Source organism: Hylobates moloch, unplaced genomic scaffold (genome assembly GCF_009828535.3).
Source record: "Hylobates moloch isolate HMO894 unplaced genomic scaffold, HMol_V3 SCAFFOLD_16, whole genome shotgun sequence".
NCBI lineage: Eukaryota > Metazoa > Chordata > Mammalia > Primates > Hylobatidae > Hylobates > Hylobates moloch.
In genome coordinates this window covers 2,578,500-2,594,794 of record NW_026652291.1, presented here as the reverse complement: position 1 = coordinate 2,594,794, position 16,295 = coordinate 2,578,500, and the positions used below count along the sequence as shown (strand labels likewise).

The 16,295-nt window shown below is 49.3% G+C and overlaps 1 protein-coding gene across 3 annotated transcripts in view; it reads right to left on the bottom strand.

Annotated features, from left to right (window-relative positions):
- CDC42BPB (CDC42 binding protein kinase beta) overlaps nucleotides 1–16,295 on the bottom strand; it is a 132,184-nt gene that overhangs the window by 44,524 nt on the left and 71,365 nt on the right. For all 3 annotated transcript variants that reach the window (XR_004252812.3, XM_032180540.2, XM_032180541.2), the window contains exons 6-13: nucleotides 14,586–14,679; nucleotides 12,013–12,213; nucleotides 9,219–9,467; nucleotides 6,559–6,638; nucleotides 4,361–4,527; nucleotides 4,162–4,281; nucleotides 2,176–2,309; nucleotides 175–417 (exon numbers count right to left, since the gene is read on the bottom strand). Coding sequence is in view for 2 of the 3 variants with exons in the window: in XM_032180540.2 (XP_032036431.1) it covers nucleotides 175–417; nucleotides 2,176–2,309; nucleotides 4,162–4,281; nucleotides 4,361–4,527; nucleotides 6,559–6,638; nucleotides 9,219–9,467; nucleotides 12,013–12,213; nucleotides 14,586–14,679 (1,288 nt within the window). In the remaining variant the exon portion in view is untranslated. The remainder of the gene's footprint in view (nucleotides 1–174; nucleotides 418–2,175; nucleotides 2,310–4,161; nucleotides 4,282–4,360; nucleotides 4,528–6,558; nucleotides 6,639–9,218; nucleotides 9,468–12,012; nucleotides 12,214–14,585; nucleotides 14,680–16,295) is intronic.

Sequence of the window (16,295 nt, the reverse complement as noted above, 5' to 3'; positions counted from 1 at the left end):
ACCGATACCGAGGAATGAGAACAACAAAATAAATGCTTGGCCGATCAACTTACTTGGCTCCACAGAAAATTTCTGACCCCTTTCACAGTAATGCAGCCCAAGATTTCAAAGATGTTTTATAAAAGTCACACAAAAGCCCAGTCGATACCATCCCTGAGCCCTCTCCACAGCTACCTCTTTCCTGAGCTTCTCAGCTCTCCGCATTTCTTGCCGCATGGCATCCACCTTCTGCGTGGCCACCTCCATCTCCTCCTCCTTGTCTCGCAGCTGCCGGGACGCCTTCTGCTTCTGGGCGCGGAGCTCTGCCATGCGCTCGTTCAGCTCCGAGAACTCCTGCAGGGCCAGCTTTCGCTGCTGATGGGCATCTTTGAGTTCCTTGGCCTGGGATTTCAACCGCTCTGAGGCTTCAACCAGTTGCTGAACAAAAACAATTATAGATATTTTACGTTCGCCTAACAAAGCCTTGGAAGGCTGGAGGTTCGGTCTTCCATGATATTGAGGAGTTAAAAGCGACAGCCAATGCTGGTTACAGATTAGAGCCACAGATCTGAGAAATCCCCTGCTTGGAAAAAGACCTGTGCTCTGTCTCATGCCAGCCACACAGGCAATGGGAGGGCCGCCTGGGCTCAGGTGCTGAGACCAACTGCGCACCAACAAAGGCCCCACAGGCCGGGCACAGTGGCTCACACCTGTAATCCCAGCACTTTTGGAGGCCAAGGTGGGCAGGTTACCTGAGGTCAGGAGATCGCGACCATCCTGGCTAACACAGTGAAACCCCGTCTCTACTAAAAATACAAAAAAATTAGCCGGCGTGGTGGTGGGCACCTGTAGTCCCAGCTACTTGGGAGGCTGAGGCAGGAGAACGGTGTGAACCCAGGAGGCAGAGGTTGCAGTGAGCCGAGACTGCGCCACTGCACTCCAGCGTGGGCGACAGAGAAAGACTGCCTCAAAAAAAAAAAAAAAAAAAAAAAAAAAGCCCCACAACCACATGGGGGCAGCGTGCTTACAGGAGGACGCTCTGTAATGTCAGCCTCTGCCCAATGTCACCTGCACAGCCGCAAAGCTGAATGAAGCATTTGGGCACTCAATCTACTTAAACATAAGCAAAATCAAAAAGAACACATAGACACAAAGTGCTGAAGGTGAAGTCACAGTGAAGAACTGTATAAAAACAATCGCTGGACAGCCTGCCCTTCACTGGAGACTGATGTGTGGATACTGGCTGTCACTCTGCACTCACCACACTGATGATCCTGACCTCCCTGCAGCCAATCTGGTAGACTATCTGGCAGTTCAGTCACTGTCACACCTGCTGGTCTGAGATGGAAGTGACAAGACCCCGAGCAAGCTGGCAGGGCAGCTCCCACACGTGAAGGGGAGGCCTCCCCAGGCCTCTCTGGGCCCGCTGGGAGGTACTATGACCCTGTCAAGCAATGAGATACCACACGCCCCACACTGCACTTCTAGACAAATCACTCAGTGGATGACCCACAGATTATCTTAAGAAACAATTTGGGTTTGATACCTGGCACATTTTAGAGAACAGATCACAAACTACAGGTTCAAGGATAACATGTATCAATGAATGCATTTTAGAAAACATGTATATAATTGTTACTAACATGCTGACACCTGAGCATAAGTTTCCCATGTATTACTAAAAATGAAATTTATAAAGGAATTATGGGGGGAAATCACCCAGATTTTAACACAGGGTCTCTGCTGCAGTTCCCTGTCATTACTAAGGGGCCCCTTCTAAGAGCAGAGGCCTGGTGGAGAGAAGGGGAGGGCCTGGCTCGGGACACAGCGTGTGTTGCCACGGCCACCATGCCCTATGGACAGCTTTCGTCGCTTTAGAACACAGTGGGGTGCTGCTTTCTCTGTGGTCTGAACTGGAGACTGGAGAGGCTGATTGCGAGGTGGATACCCGCTGGGAACGAGGGGGTAGAAGGCACCTGCCACTGGGAGCCAAGTTCTGCCAGCCAACGCGGGGGCTGTGCAGCAGACAGGCATGGCAGGGGCCCCGGGGCCAGGCTTGGCCCTGGTGTCCTGCATGCAGCAGGGACAGCCCATGGGCAGGAGTCCCAAGAGGTCTCCCATCGTCTGCATGAACGTGACCTTACAGAACTCTGCGAAGTCCCGTAAGCCTTTCTCACCCTGAACCCAGCCACCTACCTTGTGCAGCTCCTCCTTCTCCTGCCGGACCACGCGGTGCTGCTTCTCCAGCCCCCGCAGCCGCTGCGTGGAGTCCTCACGCTCTTGGCGAAGTGCCACCGTGTCCTCAAGCTGTCGCTCCAGCCTGTTTGAATCTGGACAAAATAGGAAATAAACTGTGTTCCTTTATGTGCAGTGACTATATGTAAACTTTATGTTAGCTGACTTACTGATAGGAAATTATTTAATAATTCACAACACTTTTTCATTCAGAGGTTTTTTTACTTACACACACACACACACACACACACACAGTGTCATGGGCACAGCTACCTGCACGCCTGTGCTGAACAGGCTCCCTAGAGTTTGATCTGACAGCGATCTCCCCTGAGGACTGGGAGCCCTTGGTGGCACACACACTCGTCTGCTCAGTCCCTCTAACCTGTGTCACCCAGCACAGTGCCTGGCCCTTGTCCTTTCTCAATGTGCAAGAAAGGTTTTAGTCAGTAAGTGACTCAATCAAAGACGTCCGTTTTTGGATCAGGACAGTGGGGTTCCCGATAGGAAATGCAGAGAAAGTGAGTGATTCAAAGTGTGCTCTGGAGGTGAAGGTCAACTGCGGAGCCAACCTGTGTGAGGTTAAGGCTTAAAAGTGATTAGAGCCAGGCTGGGCGCAGTGGCTCACGCCTGTAATCCCAGCACTTCGGGAGGCTGAGGCGGGTGGATCACGAGGTCAGGAGATTGAGACCATCCTGGCTAACACGGTGAAACCCCATCTCTATTTTGTAAAAATACAAAAAATTAGCCAGGTGTGGTGGGGGGCTACTTGGGAGGCTGTAGTCTCAGCTACTTGGGAGGCTGAGGCAGAAGAACGGCGTGAACCCAGGAGGCAGAGCTTGCAGTGAGCCGAGATGGCGCCACTGCACTCCAGCCTGGGAGACAGAGCGAGACTCCATCTCAAAAAAAAAAAAAAAGAAAGAAAGAAAACACTGATTGGAGCCTTTAGGGAACTTTGATAACCTAGGAACCACCAAAAGAAAGTGGTGACGGCAGGTCTAGCACCTACAACACCGAGGAGCAGGCAGAGTCACTGATTAAGCTTTAGGAGGAAAGCAGCTCTACAACTGTCTGAAAGCCACAAAGAGGAAAACTGTAACAGAGAAGCAGAAAATAGCCAAAGAATGTACAGATAAAATATCAGGAACTGATTCTAGCTGGTGACTATGAAATAATATAATTAGAACTAAGCCAGTTGGGGCTGGGCGCAGTGGCTCATGCTTGTAATTCCAGCACTTTGGGAGGTCAAGGCAGGCAGATCACCCGAGGTCAAGAGTTCGAGACCAGACTGGCCAACATGGTGAAACCCGGTCTCTACTAAAAATACAAAATTAGCCGGGCGTGGTGGCACATGCCTGTAATCTCAGCTACTTGGGAGGCTGAGGCAAGAGAATCGCTTGAACCCGGGAGATGGAGGTTGCAGTGAGCTGAGATCGCACCACTGCACTCCAGCCTGGGCGACAAAAGTGAAACTCCGTCTAAAAAAAAAAGAATTGACCAAAATTTGAGAACTCTAAATAAGCTTGCTAAAGCCTAAGCTTTTTTTCTGCTTTCCCACCTTATGAAAAGGACTCTGAAATTCCCTTTTAAGACAGTAATGAGGCCGGGCGCAGTGGCTCACGCTTGTAATCCCAGCACTTTGGGAGGCCGAGGCGGGCGGATCACGAGGTCAGGAGATCGAGACCACGCTGAAACCCCGTCTCTACTAAATATACAAAAAATTAGCCGGGCGTGGTGGCGGGCGCCTGTAGTCCCAGCTACTCGGAGAGGCTGAGGCAGGAGAATGGCGTGAACCCAGGAGGTGGAGCTTGCAGTGAGCCGAGATTGCGCCACTGCACTCCAGCCTGGGCAACAGAGCGAGACTCCGTCTCAGAAAAAAAAAAAAAAAAAAAAAAAAAAAAGACAGTAATGACCAAAAATAGAGACTAAGTCATACTTTTAAACACATACCTGCTATTTTATTCTTCAAGCGTTCGATTTCTTCATTTAGCTTTTTGATTTCTTTATCTCGGTTTGAATTGCTGAGGGCCCGAGATGAGCCGTGGAGGGACTGCACGGTCTGGGTGGATTCTGAGGGACGGAGAGACAGCGTGAGGTGCAGCCTGGCCGCAGCGCCCCCGCCTGGCCCCGGAGCCGGCGCCGCCCTCACCTTGCAGCTTCCTGCTCAGCTCCAGCTTCTCCTGCTCCAGCCTCCGAATCCTCCTCTCGTAAGCTTCCATCTGCAGGCTGTGCTCCAGGTCCCGCTGCACATCCTCATCTTTGGTTAATGTGTTGGACTGCATTATGCTCTTCAGAGAGCCTCGATCAGAAAAACAGCTGGGAAACCAAGCAACAGGTTTTTTTGATCTACTGAACATTTAGCGATTCATTAGCATTTTCAAACTTCCTGGGGTGAAAGATAGTCTTTTTAAATTGGCAAACAAAAACACCTGAGAAAAGACTTTATTGTTTATGGAGCCAAAGTTAGACAAGTGACCGGATGGTCAAGGAGACGCTGACAAGGGCACTCCCCACCGCTGGTCAAAGAAAGCACCTCTGCAAAGGAGGGGAAATGGCATTTCTAAATCATCCCTCACACTTAACTATAAATGCAAAACCAGAAGGCATGGATTTTGCATAAAGCAAGGCTTAGGGGGCAGCCCCAGCTCTTGTCTGGAGGTCAGCGGTACCCACGGACCATTGAGAGCTTCCTGGTTCGGCCACCAACTGGCCGAGCAATCCAGGACAGCTCTTTCAACCCTTCTTCCCCTGCAGGCTAAGCCACCAATTCTAGCACTGACCAGCACACTAAGCCCCCTACCAAGGACCAGACCACTCAATGACACACACAGCCGAAGCACAGGCTGAAGCCTGGGATGGCTCTCATTTAGTAGCTTAATTATTGGGCTGCTTTAGGAGTTACTTAGTTCTGCTTAGCTCTTTATGTGACAGTGAAGTCAGGAAAGTTTTGAGCTCCTATGTTGAGTCCCATAAATGCACCCAGCCCCCTTTAGAGAAGGCCTGGTCAGTGTTTCTCCACAGGTGCTCTGAGGGTGCTGGGCTGCTCCAGCCCTGCAGGGTCTGTCAAGAGGAGAGCTCTAGGCCTATCTGGCCAAACTACAGCCATGGGCCTGGGACCTGCAAATGTGACAAGCACGTAGTGGGCTGAGATGTACTAGAAAGGTCAAGAACCTCTGCCCTGGGGGCTGGTAAATCAATGTGCCCACCCAGAAAGCCTCCTGTGGGCTGGAAGACAGCAGCTGTCACTTTGGCTTATGGGCTGTTTAACCCTGGCCTCTCAAACCAAAAGAGATTTCCTCCAAGCTCGAGCAGAAGTATGGGGATATCGGCCGGGTGCGGTGGCTCACGCCTGTAATCCTGACACTTTGGGAGGCCGAGGCGGGGAGATCACGAGGTCAGGAGATCGAGACCATCTGGCCAATATGGTGAAACCCCATCTCTACTAAAATAAAAAAAATTAGTCGGGCATGGTGGCGGGCACCTGTAGTCCTGGCTACTCAGGAGGCTGCGGCAGGGGAATCGCTTGAACTCGGGAGGCAGAGGTTGCAGTAAGCTGAGATCGTGCCTCTGCACTCCAGCCTGGGCAACAGAGCGAGACTCCGTCTCAAAAAAAAAAAAAAAAAAAAAAAAGCGTGGGGATATCTCCCTCCCAAGACATTTTCAACTGTGTACCAGCCGCCAGAACACGCTGGGAATTAAGATTCTGTGGCACAGTGGGAGCTTCCATGGTCTCATTTCACCTCCCTTTCTTCCTGACCCCTCTCCTCTTGGCCCCAGTTTCCTTTTAAAATCGAGGTGGACCATCTCAGGTGACACAACTTTGCAAAGAGGCCCATTTGGGACAGGGACCCACGTACACACTCCTTACAAAAGCCAGCAGAGTGCTCTGATGGAAGCCGGCTCTCAGCTGAGTGCGCGTGGCAACGCCACCGACTGGATCAGGGCTAACCCTGCCAATGCTGGCGGCCTATTGGTCAGGGGTCGGCAAACTACGGCCTCTGGGAGAAATCCTGCCCGTGGCCTGTTTTTGCACCATCATGAGCGTGAATGGTTTTAATATTTTTAAAGGGTTGTAAAAAGAAGAACATACAACAAAGGCCATGAAACCTGAATTCTTTACGACCTGGATATCTGTAGAGAAAAAGCCTGCAACCTTGCTATGGTATCACCTGTAGTCATCAGGTGTGCATGTTTTAAGAACAAAAACCCATCTCCATCTCCCTTAAGTGATGGCCTCCCAGCGCACACCCCACCCACTAGCCCGCCCCCGGGGACAGAGTGTGGTGTCTGACTGTTCATCTACCACAAGGGAAGGGTCTCCCTGGGGAATGATAAATCCAGACATACCTTTCTGTTGTGAATGTAAAACCAATGAATGGCAAATGTAATCCAGAAAAGCCTGTGTGAGAACCAGGAGGTAATATTTCCTGCATAAGAACATATACAACACAAATGAAATCTACATTCAAACAAACAGGTAAAAAGAGGAAAGATGGTTACAGTCACAGTGACAGGAGGCACTGGGCAGAACATGTGGCCTTTGAGAATGCGGATTCCATGGTGTCCTCTGCAGGGGAGCGGAGTATGGCAGATCTGTCTTTCTCAAGCCTGGCCCCATACGCTGTATATACAATAAAGCTCACAGGATACACGCACTGATTTTGATGATGACAATGGCACAGGCCGTTACCAGGTTAGTGATTTTCAAAGACTTCTTAAAGCTACAGAATTCACTGCTTAACACAACTGTGTGCTGAGTCCAACAGTGTGAAGAGGTATGGCCCCTCTGAGGACACGGGACAGAGCCTGGGGACTGTCAGGTTCTTGACCTAAGACAAGGGGCCCCAAGGCAAAAAGGAACCCAAAGGTAGACTATTTTAGATAAGTTTATTATAACTCTATTTTTCATTCTGAGGATCTTTCTTTATTAAAAACTATAACCAGGGGCCAGGCACAGTGGCTCATGCCTGTAGTCCCAGCGATTTGGAAGGCTGAGGCGGGTGGATTGCTTGAGACCAGGAGTTCGAGACCAGCCTAGGCCAACATGGCGAAACCCCGTCTCTACTAAAAATACAAAAATTAGCTAGATGTGGCGGTGTGCGCCTGTAATCCCAGCTACTCGAGAGGCCGAGGCACGAGACTTGATTGAACACGGGAGGCTGAGGTTGCAGTGAGCTGTTGTAACACTGTACTCCAGCCTGGGTGACAGAATGAGACCAGTCTCAAAAAATAAAAACTATAAGCAAAGTTCGTTATCTGGGAAACTTCAGCGTGGAAGGAGTTGGAGTCTGGAGTTACAGTCCAGGAAAACAATTCTTTGAGCAACGACAATACTTTTCCCGGCCTTTCCTCCATGTGGTCTGAAGTTCAGCCCTTATTTCGAATGTGAAGCCATCAAAGCAAGTATTCGGTGCAAAGAGATTTAACTTTTCTCCTTTTTTTTTTTTTTTTTTTTTTTTGAGATGGAGTCTCACTCTGTCACCCAGGCCGGAGTGCAGTGGCGTATTCTCAGGCACTGCAACCTCCACCTCTTGGGTTCAAGCGATTCTCCTGCCTCGGCCTCCCAAGTAGCTGGGTTACAGGCACCCGCTATCATGCCCAGCTAATTTCTATATTTTTAGTAGAGGTGGGGTTTCACCAGGTTGGCCAGGCTGGTCTCAAAATCCTGACCTCAGGTGATCCGCCCACCTCAGCCTCCCAAAGTGCTGGGACTACAGGGGTGAATCACCACGCCTGGCCCAGATACAACTTTTCCATGACCCTACAAGGGGTACTTCATCGTTTCTAAGAACCTCTGCTCCTCCCATTAAACTACTAGGAGTTTCCCCAGGTTCATGGTCATTCATTTCGAGAGGTCCTGGGGATGAAACATACAGAGTGAATGATGATGCTTCAGTGTAAGAAACTCTCTAAATTAATAAGCAACAAAGAAGATTTTCCTTTTATTTGGTTACATCTCAGTTTGTCTATCCCCAAACGAAGTCACACATGTATGGGTTTGATGAGAACAAAATAATTTTACGAGATATGAGCAAAATTCTCCAGGACCAAAGGTACTGGCTAGTGCATCAAAGAGGCCCTGTCAGAGCCGACTGGAACACCAGACAAGTCCCACAGCCGGAACCCAACTCAGAAAATCCTGATCTTAAATATCAGTGCAGAGACTCAAAATCTGTTATCATCACCTTTGTTCTGAACTCTTGCTGTATAAAGAAACATCAACGCAGACACAAAGCGCTGTAATGTTAGAAAGATTTAACGTGCTCTCATATGTAGGGAAAAGACCAGGAACTGAAAGGCCGCCACACTGCCTATGAGACTGTAGGCTAAGCCCATGTCTTGGCGTCTTTCAACCTAAAAAACCTAAAATGTGGTGACAGGGTTGCAGTGAAGCTCTAATACAATGATGTATGTGACACTACTTTGAAAAGCATCAAGTAGGCCGGGTGCGGTGGCTCACACCTGTAATCCCAGCACTTTAGGAGGCAGAGATGGGCAGATGACGTGGTCAGGAGATCGAGACTATCCTGGCCAACATGGTGAAACCCCGTCTCTACTATAAATACAAAAATTAGCTGGGCATGGTGGCGCATGCCTGTAGTCCCAGCTACTTGGGAGGCTGAGGCAGGAGAATGGCTTGAACCAGGGAGTCAGAGGTTGCAGTGAGCTGACATTGCACCACTGTACTCCAGCCTGGCGACACAGCAAGACTCTGTCTCAAAAACAAAAAGTATCAAGTACTGTGAAAATAAAAGCAAAAGTATTTCTGTTGAGTTCCAAAACAAAAGAGCTGTTTAACTGAATTTTACTCAAGTTGAGTTATCCATCATTTTTTAAAGGAATATTAAGGATCCAGCTGAAGGCTGGAATAAAAAGCACGCTGTGTCTTAGGTGCCAAATTTCACAGCTTTATGGTGTACTACTGACTTGATAAGCAACGCCATCAACACAGCACTGCATGTCAGACCCACAGCCAGCAACCCTGAGGACGGTGCTTTCCCACTCACCGTGTTTCTCAGCACGTCGTCATCCACGTCGAAGTTGGATGTGTCAGAGGGACTGCTCACGTCGGGAATATAAGGTGCTTCTAGGTTTCGTATATTTTCCCAATTTAGACCTTCAAAAAACGCATGCTTTTTGAAATCCTCTATTCCATTCTGCCCCAGCCGGCGCTCTCTACTGCAGATCAGTCTCTGGATGAGGTCCTTCGCTTCTTCAGACACATCTGTGACATGGGACGGGAACTGGAATCGCTCCTGCAGCGGGTGGAAAAACACTGGTGGACAGGTGGACGCATTCAGAGTCTAAGGTGTACGGACATTACAGGAAACAAAGTAGAAATGGTAGCTTCAAAGCAGGTCACTTTTTATTTCATGGGAACTAAATGCAATCCAAAGCTAATAAATTTCCATTCCCAAAAGGCAAACAAGAAAACCAGAGGTCCTTCTGGTTTTACTCATTGTAGACTTGTGACCACATTGCATGTAAATGACACATTTTTACCTATGGAGGTGGCAAGGAATGTGGGAAACACGCCGTGTGCGGGAAGAGGGACAGGCGCAGCCCTGTCAGAATGCACAGTGCGAGCGTCACGACGGCTCCGCTTCTGGAAACTCACACTAAAAAAGCAGTTGCTAAGAGAAAACATGGCATGCTCAGGACTGCACTGTATTTTGACCAAGAAAACTGCAAATTACCTACATGCCCATCAAAAAAGAGACTCGTTAAAAAAGATACCGGCTAGGGCACAGTGACTCACGCCTGTAATCCCAGCATTTTGGGAGGCCGAGGTGGGCAGATCACCTGAGATCAGGAGTTCCAGACCATCCTGACCAACAAGGTGAAACCCCGTCTCTACTAAAAATACAAAAATGACCGGGCATGGTGGCGGCCTGTAATCCCAGCTACTTGGGAGGCTGAGGCAGGAGAATCGCTTAAACTCGGGAGGTGCAAGTTGCAGTGAGCCAAGATCGCGCCACTGCACTCCAGCCTGGGTGACAAGAGCAAGATTCCATCTCAAAACAAAAAAGATGGGACACAAAGAAAAAGGAACATGTCTGTGTACTGATATAGAAAGACACCAAAGATGTAATGACAAAAAATCGTTGATATGTAACATGATGCCACGTATCTAAACACACACATGCATGCACGCACACACGTGCTTAGGTCTGCCAAGGCCACACACCCTCACGGTAGAGTGGGCTGAGAGCTGAGCCACCACCTCTGTCATCTACAGAAAGGAAGAACAATGTCACCTGCTTCACGGAGTGCCTGACCCAAGAGCCCACAGGTGGTCAGAACTCAGTGACTGCTGGCAGGCTCTTAGTAATAACGAAGTCCCAATTGCTACTTTAACAGAATTTGTCACTAAGAAGTGGATGAGACGATTTTCATTATCTACAATATGCATTTTTGCATTGTCTGAAGTTTTTACAGGGGGTATATATTAATTTAGAAATAAAAATATGCTTCTACTTTGGGAAAAACATTTTTTACAACTGTAACTTTTGCTTGGATTTGGAGTTAAATGGAAAACCAGTTACCACTTTAGTGTTAATCTGCTCCCTATGAGAGCAAACTGTGGGAGACACTGGCTGGAGGACAGGCCAGCACTGAATCAGGATCATTCTGGGATCTGCGCGTGTGCACAGAAGACAGCGGGGAGGGAAATGCTATGAGCATGTTGGTAGAGAGGGTGAAATCGGCATTAGAAAGACACATAACTGACCAGGCGCGATGGCTCACGCCTGTAATCCCAGCACTTTGGGAGGCCAAGGTGGGTGGATTGCCTTAAGTCAGGAGTTCGAGACCAGCTTTGCTAACATGGTGAAACCCTGTCTCTACTAAAAATACAAAAAAATTAGCCAGGTGTGGTGGCAGGCACCTATAATCCCAGCTACTCAGGAAACTGAGGCAGGAGAATCGCTTGAACCTGGGAGGCATAGCTGAGATTGCGCCATTGCACTCCAGCCTGGGCGAAAAGAGCGAAACTCCGTCTCAAAAAAAAAGAAAAAAAGACAGGCAGGAGAATCGCTTGAACCCAGGAGGCGGAGGTTGCAGTGAGCCGAGACTGCGCCACTGCACTCCGGTCTGGGCGACAGAGTGAGACTCCATCTCAAAAAAGAAAGACACATGGCTAAGGAAAATTTTTAAAGAGAAATAAAAAATATCAGACAGAAGAGAAAATGATAAAAAGGAAAACAAAGGAGGTGGAGAGAGGTGACATGGAAGTGAGAAAGTGAACAGTTTGGAAAGGGAAGAAGGAAAAGAGGAAACAGGATGGGGAGGATGCAGGGCTCCACCATCTGGAGACACGTGATCATTTACAGGGACTGATTTCTGGGGAACGGACTTGAGAATCAAAGTTGGCACCTAACCAGTGAATCTAGAGCCACAGGTCAAAGGGCCCACCTGGACCTCCCCACTGGCCACCCCCGGGCGCCTCACTCCACGCGCCTACGCAGATGACACGCCTGTCTACAGAAGCCTGCCTCCCCTCCAGGAAGCCAGCTTGGAGCAGGCCAGCATCCTTTCCCTGAGAGTGGAGACGGGGGTCACCCTCAGAACCTCCTTCCCCTTCCTCTGGCGCCCACATCTCCTGGTGCCGACCCCGCCTCCGGACGCCCTCTCCCATGTCTACTCCAGTCCGCCTGTCCCCAGTTTGGTCCAAACCCCGTCACCTCTTCCTGAACTACTTGTGTCACTTCCTAACAGATCTTCCTGCACTAGTTATGCTCTCTGTACTTTAGGCCTGAGCCAGGTACCAAAAAAAAAAAAAACAAAAACGCAACATCTTACTTCATGGTTCATGATCTTCCCGTAGGTCTCCACGAGTGACTCCGCATAAAACGGCGTTTCTCCATAGAGCATCTCATACATGCAGACACCCAGAGACCACCAGTCACACTCAGGCCCGTATTTGCCCATGCCGTCCTCCATCGCCTGCAGGATCTCCGGCGAGATGTAGTCAGGGGTGCCCACGGCCACGGAGGACTGCACCTTAGGGGAGAAGGAGGTGCTGAAGGAAACCCTAGGGGGCATCTCCAATTGCGTATTTCCAACTACTTTCTCTAAAATTTATAGCAGAGGCAGAAAATGAAATAATCATAGAATAAAACTGATGAGTGATCGTGTTTTTTAAACCCAGTAATTCAAGCTGAGTACAGTGCCTCGAGCCTGTAGCCTCAGCTCCTTGGGAGGCTGAGGCAGGAGAACCGCTTGAGCCCAGGAGCTCAAGGCCAACACGGGCAACATGGTCCCCAACCCTGTCTCTAATGAAACAAAACAGAATTTAAAAACCTCGATAATGCAAAATTCAATGCAAATAAATATTCTCTTGAAGCACTAAACATTATGCGGCTCCCAGAATACATGAAACTCTTGTACACATGGTCTGTCAATACCCAAATACCAGCCACAGCCCCAAACAGTGCCTCTCCAATCCCCCAGGGCTGGCATTTCCCACTCTCTGTCGCTGCTCCCAGTGTGGTGCGGGGGCCACGCGTGCATGGGCCAGCCTTTCTTTCATGTGCAGCACGCAGGGACTCTTGTGTAGGGTCTCTTGTTAGATTAGAGACTCCGGTGGGGCCCAAGAGGCTGCATTTCTAATAAGCTTCTGGGGGTGCTAAGGCTGCTCACCTGCAGCCCACCCTGTGGTCTTCCTCATGGGAACATGCGGAAGTTGGTCCAGGCATTAGCCGGGTGCTCAGGCATTCCCTGGACAGGGAACCAGGAGGCTAAGACCGCTCCTACCCCACACACCCCCCGAAGGAGAAAACAGCTCCCCTGCTGTCTACATCAGCAGGCAGGTGCCAGAGTACAGCGACACCTCTGCAGAAAGCTGCGAGGGCATGGGCCACCTCAGAGCAAGCAGGAGGAGCCTGGCGAAGCTGAAGAATCATCCATCCAGAGTGCGATGGAGAGTACAGGGCCATCCCGCCGGGCTAAGTCTCTAAGACCGAGGCTCTGGCAGGAACTGGAGACAACCACAGGCCTGTCTGGGGAAGGCCAGGCTCTCCCGAGGGTCGCCTCTGGTTAGAGAGACACAGGGTCCAAGCAGCACCCCGGAGCCAGTGGTGTGGGAACTGCTCAGGCTGAATGGATCAGCCGAGAACTCTGCCTCCATCACTTCCCTGCACGAGTGCGTGGCCAGCCCACAGGAGCTCCTACAGACAGCGGGACCACTGGGGTGCTGGGCGGTGACTCACGATGAGCAACTACTGTGATGGGGTGCAGTGGAGGTGAGGAGAGTAACCCATGCTCTGGTTATACCATGACGGGGTGGTGTGGAGGTGAGGAGGGTAACCCATGCTCTGGTTATACCATGACGGGGTGGTGTGGAGGTGTGGAGGGTAACCCATGTTCTGGTTCAGACCTGTTCTAGTGACTGAAGACTGGAGTGGAGGACAGCACCCACCTACCAATTAATCAATATGTGGTCAAGACTTTTAAAAACAAGAGACTGGCTTTGTGGAATGAAAATGAGCAAACTGCTTTACTCCTCATAAAACATTGTCAGCTGAAGCCAGTTACATGGGTTCTTCCACTACGGCTTGAAAATCTGCCAGTAGGAAAGAAAGGGATTGCTGTATTTTGGAAAAGTATTTTATGTTAGACCTTATGATACGTGTAGGTTTTAAAGAAGACTCGGAACATGTTAAGAACAAAACTGCAACAGTGGCCACAGACGCAGTGGAAGCAGTTTGCTGGAAGCAGCTGCCAACAGGGTGTGAGCAGAGCTGGGACTGCCCCCATCAGGCTACTCAGCCATGATGCTGGTCTGACTGTGGGGTGGAGACCACGGGGGCCTGTGGCCTGAGCCTGAGTCTCCTGGTGATAGCCGATCTGGGGGCAACCTCCTGTTCTCCCCTGCTGGCGCGAGTGTCAGCTGGCCCCGTAACACTGAGCACCTAGGACTCTATTTCTAGGTCTACAACACCCATAGAGAGGAAGCCTCTAGCAGGAAGTTACCTGCCCCAACACAAGTGAGAAAGTACAGTTACATGGTTACTGCCTGCCCACCCGACCAGCCTGGACAGGGCACTTGAAGGAAGAAGCAGAGAGCGCCCTCGATCTGCTACAGGGCTGGCATGCTTTTAGCCACCTTGGGATTGAAGAAAGCTGACAACTCCCATCTGGAAGGCACACATTATTACTTTTGTAAACATAAAAAGCAATAAAGATGCTTTCCAACTTAATTTTTATTTAGGAAACAAAACTCCCCAAACAGAAAATTTCAACTATCTCCAAAATTGATTCATTTTCTGAATTAATATACTTGGTTTCTTAATTGTACCTCAAATTGAAAACTTCCCTTCTAACTATATGCCAAACCCAAAACCAAATGGAAAATCTCCAACAAAAATACCTACAGTTCCATCATCATTCATCTTCAAACATGATCCAAAGTCAGCCAGGCGGATATGACCATTCACGTCCAAAAGGACATTGTCAGGTTTAATGTCTCTGTTAGTAAAATAAATACACAAATTAACCATCTCCGTGCAACACATTAGGTAGGTCAAAGCCCTTAAACGGTGGTGATCAGATGAAGAAATGCTAATATCCTCTTGTGAACAGCTGTCACCATCCAGTACAAATGCCTGTGACATTCAGCTAGCATGGTGGCAGCTGAAGTCACATCACTGCCCCTCGTTTAGTCCCCAGTTACCCTGGCGAGGCCCTGTGACGATTCCTACTCGTCTGCCCACCCAGCTAACGAGCCCCTCCTGAGCATCTCCTTGGTGCCAGGCACTGCTCTCCAGCCCACCCACCTATGCACGTGACAACGCTGCCCCTGCCTTCATGAAGCCTGCACACGAGCTGAGGTCTTACAAACACAAATAGGCACTGCTGTCTCAGGCAGGCTCACACGGTGCAAGCTCTGTGCTGAGTACCACAGAAAACAGGAATGGGACAAAGGGACAGACGGACACACGTGGAGGGAGCTGGCTGGGGGCTGCCACACAGAGAGATGGCAGTGGCCAGACGAGGTCCAGGAGGCAGGTGGCGATCTGGGGGAAGACTGCTGCAATCCACCCCATACCCCCCAAAACTGCACTTTATAGATGAAGACACAGAAGCTGAGCCAACTGCCCACAATTACAGAGCAGCGTGTGCTGGAGCAGGAACATAAACACAGGTCTGTCCCACTAATGCCTGTTTCTAAACTACTTTCTGTGTGCTCTCAAACACATGTGCAGGTGCAGGGCACCTCAGAGCATGAATGCTTTCTTCTGGCACAATAAGCTTACGTGACTCAACAGTATGAATGCAAACCAACTTTAAAAACAAAGACATTCAGCAAAAGATAAGTACAAGCATGTTCCCAGTGGCACCACTTGTAACAGCCAAAAGGCAGAAACAATCTAAATCTCTGCCTCCAAGAGAATGGGTAAGTAAACTGGGCTATACTCGTGTGATAGACACCACACCCCAATGAAAACAGATGGGTACCAACTACCCCAGCCACATGAATCAATCTCACACAAACATGGGCAGATGATAATTCTTACCTCAAAACCAGAAACAAAACACAAAACCAGAAACAAAAACACAAAGCAAAAGAAACTCTAGCATGTAACACTCCAAACTGAAATAAAATATCCTCAAATAAACATTCAGGAATATGAAAAACAAAACAAAATCCCACAATTACACACACACACACACACACACACACACACACACACAGAGAGCCAGGTGCAGTGGCTCACAAACTATAATCCCAGCACTTTGGGAGGCTGAGGCAAGAGAATCGCTTGAACCTTGGGAGGCAGAGGCTGTAGTGAGCTGTGATTGCGCCACTGAACTCCGGCCTGGGCGACACAGCAAGACCGTCTCAAAACACAAAAACAAACACATACATGCACACACGCACGCACGCACTAGACAAAAGCATGCAGAAAAGAAGAGCTGATTTAACTCAAGGAAGAAACAGAAGAAACAGATAAAATCTTATCAGAAATGAAATTATAAGAGGTCCAAACAAGAACAAATTGAAACAAAAATCTAATGAAAAATTGAAGAAAGGGAAGAAAAGATCTAGAAGAATAAAATGAGGTAAAGAAAGAAGGAAAAGC